At 34.0% G+C, this 12,579-nt stretch overlaps 3 protein-coding genes across 3 annotated transcripts; all 3 read right to left on the bottom strand.

Annotated features, from left to right (window-relative positions):
* Positions 1-449: 449 nt before the first annotated feature.
* Positions 450-871, bottom strand: LOC148565456 (uncharacterized). Its single transcript, XM_088487165.1, has 2 exons — positions 746-871; positions 450-635 (listed from the first exon to the last, which is right to left on the bottom strand). The coding sequence occupies exons 1-2, from the start codon at positions 869-871 to the stop codon at positions 450-452; spliced, it is 312 nt and encodes a 103-aa protein (XP_088343291.1).
* A 39-nt stretch (positions 872-910) lies between these two features.
* LOC107640862 (uncharacterized) lies at positions 911-2,943 on the bottom strand. Its single transcript, XM_016344365.1, has 3 exons — positions 2,616-2,943; positions 1,941-2,501; positions 911-1,134 (listed from the first exon to the last, which is right to left on the bottom strand). The coding sequence occupies exons 1-3, from the start codon at positions 2,941-2,943 to the stop codon at positions 911-913; spliced, it is 1,113 nt and encodes a 370-aa protein (XP_016199851.1).
* A 1,446-nt stretch (positions 2,944-4,389) lies between these two features.
* Positions 4,390-7,980, bottom strand: LOC107640863 (uncharacterized). The gene is made up of 12 exons (XM_088487163.1): positions 7,901-7,980; positions 6,737-6,845; positions 6,474-6,614; positions 6,189-6,262; positions 5,886-6,095; positions 5,660-5,795; positions 5,535-5,538; positions 5,375-5,492; positions 5,157-5,271; positions 4,885-5,082; positions 4,699-4,779; positions 4,390-4,575 (listed from the first exon to the last, which is right to left on the bottom strand). The coding sequence occupies exons 1-12, from the start codon at positions 7,978-7,980 to the stop codon at positions 4,390-4,392; spliced, it is 1,452 nt and encodes a 483-aa protein (XP_088343289.1).
* Positions 7,981-12,579: the final 4,599 nt, after the last annotated feature.

The raw sequence follows: 12,579 nt of genomic DNA, 5'->3' as shown, positions 1-12,579 counted from the left end.
CATGTAGTATCGGAACTATAATAAGTTTTAGCTTCTGCTGGGTTCAAACTCATCATGTAGTTGTTTATTTCATCCACCATTTGGAGTGTGGGTGCAAGTATGGCTCTTTCTTTGACATGGGATATACAATTTGCACCCAAAAACAAGTCAGGGTATGTTGCTTTGCATATAGAGACTATAGGATCATCCCAATCATTGATGAGAATATCTTCGAGAATTTTTATCTTGTCAATCTCATCCATGGATGTTCCACACCTGCCATCTCCAATGGCCAAAATCCATTCAGCAAATTCTTTTATCTCATTATTTCTTTCCTCAGCCATGTCAACTTAGAGATGCATGTTTCTCGTGAGTGACAACAACTTACAACTATCTCATATATATGAGAAATTGATTGTTGCATTAACAATGTCTTGTCTGCTACCCTTTGGTATCACGGGTAATATTTGTCAAAAATCACCACCAAAAACAACTGTCTTACCTCCAAAAGGCTGGTCGAGACTGTGAACATTCTTAAATCTTAGAATATCTCGCATTGTCCTGTCGAGTGCTTCAATGCAAAGTCTATTAACCATGGGAGCTTCGTCCCATATAATAAGTTTAGCCCTTATTATCAATTCAGCCAAAGGGCTATTCTGTTTTATATTACATGTTGAGAACTCATCGAGATTAAGGGGATTGCAAATCGCGAATGTGCTGTCCTACCACCCGGAAGTAATAAGGATGCTATCCTACTTGATGCAACCATCAACACAATTTGACCTTTGGATCTGATACCCGTAGCCAATGTTTTCCAAACAAAAGTCTTTCCTGTACCACCGTAACCATATACGAAGAAAACCTCGCCTTCACCATTGTTCACAGCTACCATAATCTTTTCATAGACTATTTTTTGTTCATCCGTCAGCTTCTACATATAATCTGCATGTTCTATAGTCAATTTACGCCTATCGTACCGAAACTCGTCACAAATCAGCCTATTTACACCAGTGTTCATCAACTGTTGTTCACATATATCCATATCTGGGAATGGCATCGAAGGGACATCTCTCAAACTTTTGTTGTACCCTCTGAGTATGTTCTCGATATCGATTAGAGTCAACTCCCTTAGTTCTTGATTAGTCATGTGTAAGTCTGTGTAAAGAACAAATCTGGTTATTAATAAAGACTACCGATGGATTAGATTTAAAAGAATCATGTCAAATGGTAAATTAGGATAGCATTTGCTTGTGTAAACTCTAATGACATGTATACTTTTTAAAATATAGTATAATAATGATGTAACATTATCTATATATAATTATGATTGTTTTTATTATCAATCTTTATCTAATATATTTTTCATTTATCCTTTCTACAGTAATCTGTCAAGGTTGAAAACAATGATGCAATGCTATGAGTATGTTGGCGGCTTTAGTGGATATTTCATATAAAAGTGACTTGGGTATTCTAGCGAGCAATCATAATTTTCCAGCTAAGTATATATCACTTTATCACTTTGACATTAGAAGCATAATTATTTGGTTGGAATAATTTAGTCACTCCATAAATCTAATGGCACTGAATGCTTGCCAACATAAACCGTGTGACGTGAAAATGGATAATACTTATTAAAACCACTAACATGATATATACCTCTTTCTTTATATATGGTAAAATCCTCATTGGTATGGAATATAAAATGTGATTAGGACCAATCCACACTGTGTAACTACTTTTTGTTGTCACTAATTCATCAGCAAGCAACCAATCGAGTTGTCACGCATATCTAAATCCCAAGAAGTGAACTATAAAAGTTGTAAAATATAACTACTTAAATTGAATGTCTAATAGGACAAAATCTATTTAGGTGAATACATTATTATTAAGCTACAAAATCAGCACTCAAATTTTAATATACTAAACACATAATTATAAGTGTTGAAAGTATAGTTTATTACCTTGATTGTCAAGTAATGCCCTTTGTCTGAATAGAACATCGTCAGATAGGATTCTCCATGTCCTCTCCCATACATGTTCTGGCCTATTCATCGAATTAGAAAACAATAGTGTTGCGAATAGCTTTCTTAGATACTCTCCAGACCCCCAATGGCTTGCTTCTTCTATAGCATCGATATATTCCTTATCATCATCCAATAGGCCTTGTGCATAACATGCATCTCTGAATGTGGAGTAGAGAACACCATCAATAGTTCTAATCTCTTCATAGCTAGTAGGGCCCCTAACAAAGTTCAGAAGTAATCTTAGATAGTATATTTCACCTGATCCCGGTGGAACGAAAAAAATTCGTCTAATAACCGAATGAGATTTCCGTGGATACCATTTTCTTGGAGCAGGCTTCCACACAAATTTCGATGGAAATTCCGCATATGTCAAAGAGCAAGCTTCATTGTACTTCTTATTTGCTTCAAACCATCCCAGAAACATAAATTCTTTTACGGAAGCTTTCTTAGCGACATCAGCTAGGTTTTCGTGGTCTTGGAAAACCATCGGTTGCTCCCCTGGCAAGTGAAAACCCAGACGGACAACAGAAGGCTATCTATAATGGATGTTATACCCAAAGATTCTCCATGCTGTTTCGCAAGGAGATATGTATCTACAATCATAATACATACTAACTTCATCACATCCATCCTTGTCTGAATTTGCTGTGGCACTCTTATAAAATGAAGCAGTCACACGGTCATTTCCTTTGTTTACATATTTGAATAAATACTTGATCAATCTTGATTGGTTGCACCACTCAACATTAATGTGTGCGCCATACTTCAGTAAAAGCTTCCTATTGTGTGGGACAACATATCGGTTGTCAAGCTCAACACCTGATTTACTTATTGTCTTTCCATCCTCTCTTTGCTTGTAAATAGGATAACCATCTTCATCAACAGTTGTACTATTAACAAATCTCTTTGGAAAGTGTCTTATACACTTTCCATTTTCCATACATGGTGAGTCCTTCTTGATGTTTCCACACGGTCCGTGTCAATGTTGTTCAATATGGATGTGCAGCTTTTTTAATTTCCAAAAATTTCTTTATATTCATAGCTTTCCCATTGCTCATAGCTTTTTTGCCCTTGCTTACTTAGATGATACCTTTCAATGCTTTCTCATTGCTCATAAACCTGCCATGACTTAAATTTTCAGAGGCCAATGTTGTTTAATATAGATGTGCAGCTTTATTAATTTCTAAAAATTTCTTTCTATTCATAGCTTTCCCATTGTTCATAGCTTTTTCCCTTGCATACTTAGATGATACCTTTCAATGCTTTTCCATTGTTCACAAACCTGCCATGACTTAAATTTTCAGATACCAATGTTGTTTAATATGGAAGTGTAGCTTTATTAATTTCTCTTTTTCAATTTGTATGAGATTGGAAGCTTTTAGCCATCTTATGGTAAGAGTCATTCCATTGAAACCGAAAACACTAAAACAAATGAACAACCTATGTATATACATAAAGCTTTTCATGAGATGACATGATTATATAAAGCTTTTAACTTAATCGGTATAAGTGTTCATGACCCATGTCTATAGCTTATTTTTGAATGGACACCCAATACACACAGACACGTTAGACCATTTTATCTCATTGTTTTATTCTGCTATGGTGATAGTCCACAAAAGAATACCAATTTGTCGTAATTTTTATATGCAATCACTTCATTGGACTGCTTATTAATATATATTAAAGTTTGAACAGCAAAATCAACCCACTTTGACCCTTGCTTAATTCGAGATTTAATACCTGGAATCTTTGGAAATTACTTGATTGATATAAAGACTTTATCTTTGCTCACAGAAATCCAATTATTGCATCTAATACTGAAGTAGAATAATATTTTGTGGTTGGCCTTAATAATTAAACATATGGACCTCATACAATGTCTCATTACAGTTTTTGTATTCCGTTTATCCAATTATAGAAATCTTCATTTTGTTTTCTTATACTACAACCAATGGATTTCATTCCTCTATAATATTTACTTCTCCTAATCTGACTAGATATAGACCGTAGTTACAAAAAGAATGCTTTGGTCAACTGCTTATTATATGCAAAATTTCATTTAAAAGACCTATTTCCATTATAGTGTTTGTTAGCTTTAATAAGTATGTTCCATATTATTCATTTAGCTGATCTTCTGAATTATTTCGATCACTGTAAATTTTTTTTGCCATAACAATTTGTAACCTTACATCAAAATATTCTCATAAAATATCATTAACTTACAAAATATAAATCTAGAATATTACAACCATATATATCATAGGGTACTATTCTCATATCTAATCTTTATATTTGATTTGGTCTCAAATATCTTTTCCTTATCACAACCATATAAGGAGAACAAAAAACATATCTAAGTAGCATAAAACATAAGTAAAACAATTTAGTTATTCCCATCATTAAGCTGGGACCTCAATTTCTTTGCACCCTTGCGGTTAAACTTATTAGTGGACAGGTGCCCTTCATCCTCTAAGTTGTTAACATTGATTAATCCAGGTTTTGAACCGCCGACAGCTCTCTTAGCTGATGTTTTGAACTTGAGGCTTGAAATACATTCTTCCATAGAATCCTTTACATACGCAACCATAAAAACAAAATAAACAATTAGCTTACATCACCACCTAAGCTGCATGTACTTAATCTTTAACAAAAAAAAAAAAAAACAGATCTATGTAGTGTACTAACTACTCACCAAAGTAAGTTCAGGATCATTATCACTGATGATAGCCACATCATTACTTGACACGTCAATTGAGTTGCTGCAGTCGGCCTCCTATGGGAATTCAAACCCTAATGGAAATTATATATTATACTCAATAGTCAAACAACATTGTATGAAAATCTATTCTATAACTATAACATGAGACTACACACATACATGGACATGAGCAGATTGATTAGAGGGCATAATTGTTGGGAGGTTCTTGAGGATAATATCCTCATCATCACAAATTTTCATCACGGTGTAAACTGGATCATATTGCTTTATATTGGAAGATTTAACATTAATCTTGAAAAGCACCTTCTTATCCATCATGTTATTAAGAGATGGTGGATAATCATCATCTCCAACTGCCTACAAAACCTCACACCTAGCCATAATTAGTTCTAAACATTTACTTTAATGTTATATCAAACAATCACACTTACATCCTCGAGAACGATTTTGTCTACCTGCTTCCCACATAATTGAGTTGTCTCCCTATCCCACAAAAGCAGGTTGATGCTACCTGATCCATCATAAACCATTACTTCAACCTTGTACCTAACATATGATGAAACATTGGAAAATTGGTTAATATTATATTGCAGTTATACATACACTATTTCGATAGAAATAGTATATTGACTTATGTATTGTTCAGAACCTTATTGCGGCTGCTCCATGTGTGTGGCCACACTTCCCACATTCATATCGATCACCAATGGGGGTTTCAACCTTCTTGGGACACCTCCTACATGCTTTATAAAACCAATCGTTTTTTCCTGCATTTATTGAAACAATTTCCCCAGCAAATCATATGGGACCTTCCTGCAATGATTTTAAAATAGTAAAATAATATTTAGATAGTGTCGTGGTTACTTTTCACACTAAAATAAATGGTTTCAACTGTCTTTGAAAATGTTCCATTGAAATAACTAAAACATAACACCTCAACAGAGTTTAGTGCATCCTTGATAGTCTTTACACTGACAGATCCACGGTTAAATTCATCATTTGCAGACCACGCAGCCGGAGAGGACACCTGGCTAATCCTAGTTGAGCTCGATGGACCGCCACTGAGTAATCTACATATAACAAATTAGGTCCCACACATATGAAGGCTTAGTTCATCCAACCTTAAAAGGTGATACATTAATTTTATAAATTACACTAACCTGCATCTAAAACTATCAATTTCTTTTAGTGTTGGGTTTATGTGAACTTTGGAGATATCAAAATTGCTCTGAACTGAAGTTTTACCATTCCACCTTGTTGCTTTGAAATATTGAAGGACCACAATAAGTGTCTCAACTCTCCCATCATCAAGATGTGGAAGAATGTGGTCCACCAACTGACCAAACAATGTGCAACTCATTTTGTTATTCCTGAGAATAAAATAGCAAATGAAAGAAGTCTGTTGGTTATGTTATAAGAAAATCGATATCAAATCAATACATTCATGGTCGCACAATACATACTCAAGATCTTCCAAAATAACGACCATACGCTTAGTCATTAAACCCCTGCTAGTGATCAAGTCTCGCGGGTCTTCCTTATAAAACAAAAAGATGTTAGAACTCAAGTACACAGATACACTCATCATGCAAATAACACCAAACAAAAATACACTCATCAAACATCTCAGAATGTTCCAATCTATCTACTGTTAGAAGATCACTAAAAGACCTCATCCTAAATGCTTCTAGAGGAAAGCTTGGTTTATCCACATGATTAACCATTGTTCTATAAGAGAATGTTAGTACCATCCTACTAACACCATTCTTCGAGATGGTCTTATTGTCAAATACTATGAAGTTTGTCATTGTGTACATCTCAAACTCTATGATGTTACCACTCCATTTCTCGGCTAGCGCCCTCGGAATAGTGGCATAGATCCTACCACCCTATTTTAAACAATGCAAAAATAAATCAGCATCAATATAAGGCAAAATATTCTTGAAACATGATATACTAAACCGATAACAAACATGTTGTCTAGATAAACAATTTTTAGATTTATTGTTACCTTACAATCTTGAAGAATCATTTCAATTGAACCAATCTCCTTCTTATTATATTTACTTGGAACTTCCCATATCCTAACAATATAAACTTTGAAATTCCAATCTAGTTTCCTGGCGTTCACATCAGTAACAAAATCAAAATTTTCTATCATGATGTTTCAGGTTACACAGGATAAAGGATTCAAGGCTTATGAAGGAAAATATTTGTAGGAGAATAACAAAATCTTTCAAAGGGGGGGACCACTTTTTAAACAAACACACTACAACTATTTATCATGTTTTTAAAGTACACATGTAGGTATGGTGAATTTACCTTTTTACCCTACGTTTTTGTTGTATATGAGCAGCTATAATTGTTACTTTCCTTTTTATTTTGCCACGTGTTAACAACTCCAGCTATACACTTGTCAAGCAAATAGACATGCACTAGTTGTCTTTTATAAATTAATAGATATTATATTTAGTAAGAATTATTTTTTTCTATGATTATGTATTTTATCTTAACTATAGGCCAGGAGACATCTGTTGGGGAATACCTAGAGAATTAAAACAGGGACTCATAAGGTACAAATTCCATTAAAATAAAAGATAAGAAAATAAAGAATACACACTTTACAAAAAGTAACTAACCAAAAAATGCAAAGAAAAGGAGTATCATTGTAGCAAAAAAAAAGTATATAACAAAACAAAGAGAAGAAAACAAAAGAAAGTATTGTTGTGGATACTAGAATGTGAGATGTTTATTTTTTAACAAATTGATATAGTTGTGCAAATAGTTCATTGTTTTGGGAGCATACCAAGCAATACAAACCTTATTTTTTTTGTGTTTGTTTCGATACAATGATAAATTCATACGTACCGATACGTTTAAAATATGGACAAGTAATAATAAGTCATGTGGAATTTATTTTTTGCATCAGCATTTATTTTTTTTAAAATATATATTATATCACCACTTTTACTAAAACACCCTTTTAATTAAATAAAAATAAAAAATATTCTTTTATTTAATTTTATAAAGAAAAAGTATATGAAACCAACTCCTAATCAGCCAAAAATAGAACAACTCAATTATTTATAATTATCTTAATTAATTTTATTCATTTATAATTTAAAAAATTTGTTGTTAATGGTTTTTAATGCAAAAATTAGGTTTGAAGGGATACATTGAGAACTTCCTGACGGGAATCACGCTGAAAACCCGCAACTGATCCGTGTCTTCACTTTCCCTCCCGGTGCGGTGCATCTAAATTCTCATCCAAACAGCAAAGGCACCAACCTCCTCCATCCAAGGCATACTCAGGGTGCTCCCTTATCGGTTATCCTCGGTCCTTAATGCCATTAGTGGTGCTGCCATTGATGGTGGTGCAAGTTCTTCCCGAAAACGATGCAAGAATTCACTCTTCTTCCCATCAATTGCCTCCACCCTCTCCATTGAATCATTCAACCCGTGGCTCCCTTGTCGCTTCTCCCCGGTTTGTGCCGCCATTGGCCGTGACGTTCGTGAGCGTGGTTTTCCCGCAAAGACCATCACGCATAGTGTTTCCTGCACATAGAAGCTGCCGTCGCGGTTCAAAGCTTCCGGAAAAGAGTAACATCCATGGAGTTCTCAATCCCGAAAGGCAGATCGAATAGCACATTGATCAATTCAAACAAGGGAATGAAGAATTGAGTGTGGGTGAAGTTGTTATTCAAGAGGGGTCTAAGGTATGTTGGATAAGCTGTTCCTGCATTGTTTGAAATTTAATGACAATGTGTTATATGAAAGTTTGTTATTCATGTTAATTAGATGTTTTTATGGTGAGTTGAGTACTTTGAATTATCAAACCAGAGAAAGAAAATGGAAGATAGCAGTTATTAATTAATAAGTTAACGAGTCAAAGAAACAGTGCATATTATTATAAGATAGTAGAATTTGAAATCAACTAAAACAATGAGCTATTTTTATATATAAAAGGCATATCTTCAATCTATTTTAGACCATCCTCATCACCATACGTAACCAAATAATCAAATAAATACAATGAGTCTTCATCGAGTCTTGTCCTTCTTAGTATCCTTTTGTTTGATAAACTTCATAATTAGAATCAATGCTCAGGTTGTAACTGGACATAGTCTTGTTCACCAAGAATCCTTACTTCTCCATTTGAAAGAAAGCCTTAAATTCAACCCTGCCAAATCCAAAAAACTAGTTTATTGGAATGAAAGTGATAGTTGTTGTTAATGGAAGGGAATATCATGCAACAAGGGACATGTAATTGGTCTTGATTTGAGAGAGGAATTTATCACTAGAGGTTTAAACAATTCTAGTCTCTTCAACATGCACTATCTGCAGAGTTTGAATTTGGCTTACAATGTCTTTGGCTCTCCAATTCCTTATGAGATCAAGAAGCTAAAGAATTTGAAGCATTTGAACTTGTCAAATGTTGGTTTTTATGGACAAATTCCAAAAGAGATCTCTTACCTCAAAAAGTTGGTCTCTTGGACTTGTCCACTCCATTTACCTCAAAAATCTCGTGTTATGTGAATGTTTCTTATTCATGTTAATTAGATATTTTTTACGATAAAATATGCTTGACTCCCATATATGTTTGCACTATTTTTTTATGTTGTTTAAAAAGTTGTTGTTGATTCATATATATTGTTTTTGTTTTTCTGTTGTGTATTTTGTAGGATGTTGTTGACCTTCAGACAGATAATGATTATGATGGTTCTATAGAGAAAGGATTTGAGGCTTGTACTAATTGGAATGCATTGGATGGTGGCGGATTCATGTCCCTGTTGAACTCTTTTGAGCATAGATAGTTATTCTTTCGTTTGGTTGTACATTTTAGCTGTGGTTGGTTTCTCATACTTAGCTAGATTTCGTGGTTCTTTTGACACAAATTAATAACCTCTGACATTTTTTGCTTTGTAACTTGCATTGGTTTTGTTATGACACATTCAATAAAAGAATTAAAAGGACAACTGTGGTTATCTTTTATTTAAATATTAATTATTTTAGGACTGTCATGGTATTAAGATCAAGAAGTGCCACTTATTTGTTGTAAAAAACAAATGGATTACATCCAAGAAGTGCCACTTCTCAATGAAGTACACGCATTCGCGAATGAGTAACTCTTCAAACTCGGAAAACATGTCCAGAACCATCCAATTCGCAATGAAAAGAAACATCCTAATACATATCAGAAGCACCATTTACTTAAAAACTTGGATAAAGTCACCAAGGCCAACACAAAGGAACCTGCCGATTATATTGATTACGACAGAAGGCCATGCATTGCTTAATGTAACAGCAACTTAATAATTTCAGCAATAGAAAACAAGGATAAAAAAATAAATTCACTTCCATTTAGTTAACATCAAGCCGCTTAATGGAACGAAGTGCCACCTAAATGTAGTCACATACAAATAATGAGGTATATTACACCAAGCAGAGTAGACTAGATAGCATAATAAGGCAATACATTGCTTAATGAACTAGAGACATCCACAACTTGACAACTAATTACTTGACCATTGTAAATTCTTAACACATGAAACCTGTTGAGGAATATCTAAAAAAAAAACAAGACATTCACTTCTCAATGAAGTATACGCATCCGCAAACGCATTGCACGTGATAAATCGAAAAATATATCCAGAACCATCTAATTTACAATGAAAAGAAATATCCTATTGCCTATCAGAAGCACCATCCACTTAAAAGTTTGGATAAAGTCACTAGCAACTTCACAATTTCAGCAGCAGAAAATCATATACCTGCAGTGAAACCGAATTTTTCAGGCTTAGATGAAACTACTGCAAGGCAGAAAATGCCATATAAACGTCCACAACTCTAGCACAAGGAATCTATAGAAAGAGTATGGCAACTGTACGTTTACATGATTTTTACCTAGGTATCTGCTTCTTCAGTTGTCTCCCCCCTTACTTGGCTTTCTCATGAGTAACCCCGCATCCTGCATCAATCAACACCCTTTGTCCACCACTAACCAAGTATCATCCGGTATTTTCTATTCATCCATCAGAAACATTAAAGTGTAAGTTGGAGTTGGTTTAAAAAAAAAAGAATGAGAACGGTAATGATTAATAAATCAGAACATGGCCATGAAAATGGTAAATAGAAAAGTCGTTATGATTATAAAAAATCTTTTGAATAACTCAGATAAAAACTAATCTTCAACTTCAACACCACATCCCAATTTTTATTTAAATTTTATTTTATTTAATTTTTGTTAAATCTGAGTAAATATTAAACTAAAAATTATTAGAAAGATTATGGTAGTTACAAAGTTACTAAAAAAAGAATGGAGTGAAGTTTAAATTAGTACAAATTTTTTCATGTCAATCAAGCCAAATTGGTTCATAATTTTTTTTTGTAATCTTAGTATTTATCTCATGCTAATGGAAAGAAAGAAGGGAGTGGATGTTTTGGTGCAAGTTAAACAATGAAGAATAAATATGTGATGCACCCAAGAAATTTTATATGATACTTGGTGTTGTGTTGGGTATGGGTGAGTCTGTGGAAACAAAAGATTTTTGGGGAGAATTCTACCCAATGATCAGTATCTTCCAAAATTAGAACTCTAATACTAAATAAGATTTTAATTTAAGCAAAACCACTATGTAGCGGTCCATTATGAGAGATAAATTACAAAGGTTGATTCATATTAAGTTGGTATATTTTTACTCTAATTGGGAAGGAATTGATTCACATGAAACCCAAACATTTCCAATCCTTTTAAAGTGATAAGTGCAGAACTTCATATACCTCTTACTGCAGGGATTTATACAACTATTAAAAGAAAATAACACACATAACTGATACAATATTTCTTTGAATTGACAAAGCTTCAGAAAGAGGAAAAACCATTCCCAATAAATGCAAATACAACTTTAGGCTATTTTAGTAGTTAAAGTTTAAAGTTGAAGATATTACAAACTTAGTCCATTACTTGGCATGCTAACAACAAACCATCTCTATCATAGTATCACAGTCACAAGTTTAGTTTCGTATCTCCTAAGCAGAAAAGGATTAATGTTATTGTCGTGCTATCCAACCACATATTAATAAAACAATCACAAGAGTGAGTTTTTCTAGTTCAGAAAACTGATATCTGATAAGAATTTAAAAAGCTAGATTCAAGTCAAGGCAAGTTGAGGCTAAACTGACAAGAACAAAGGAATTCTAGGCAAAATTCTAAGGCAATTAAATCATTAGTTAGAATATATATTATAATTCAGTCAAAATTATTCAATGTGACAAAGCATATTGATATTACTAAGCCTATAAATTCATAGGACAAGCCCTATTGCAAACATCTAGTAGCTCAAGCCAATGAACTAGTGTTTATACCAAAAAGGAATAGCAAGATTCATACAAGTGATCATAACACTATATGCTAATTTACAGTTCCTAGACAATTATATATTGTTGTGCATGATTTTAATATTTTTCACTAATAAGTGAGATCTCGTTCTAAATTAGTGGAACAGAGTTTCGGTGTTTTCCTAGTAGTTGGCAGCTACAAACAATATTGGAGAGTGATAACATATTTTCATCTTGTCTTACCTCAATAACAAGTGTTGTGTAGTCACCACATTCAACGAAGTGACACCTTTTTTTAAAAGGAACAGCGAACACCGACATGCAAGGGAATTCGAGGCTAGAGAAGGAGAAACATCTTGTTCCTCGTGCCCTGGGTGGAACGACGTCGCCGCATATGAGATTGGGGAAGCTCCGATTAACGCCCGAAGAAGCACGTCGAGGAGATGGGAGCGTCGCGGCGTTCTGCAGCGGTGTACGGTGGTCGACTATTGCCCACACGTTGTGGGTGGAGGCACG

This window comes from Arachis ipaensis, chromosome B5 (genome assembly GCF_059453495.1).
Source record: "Arachis ipaensis isolate K30076 ecotype BB chromosome B5, ASM5945349v1, whole genome shotgun sequence".
NCBI classification, from domain to species: domain Eukaryota; kingdom Viridiplantae; phylum Streptophyta; class Magnoliopsida; order Fabales; family Fabaceae; genus Arachis; species Arachis ipaensis.
The sequence above is the reverse complement of the archived record's forward strand: the minus strand, read 5'-3'. Positions and strand labels throughout refer to the sequence as shown.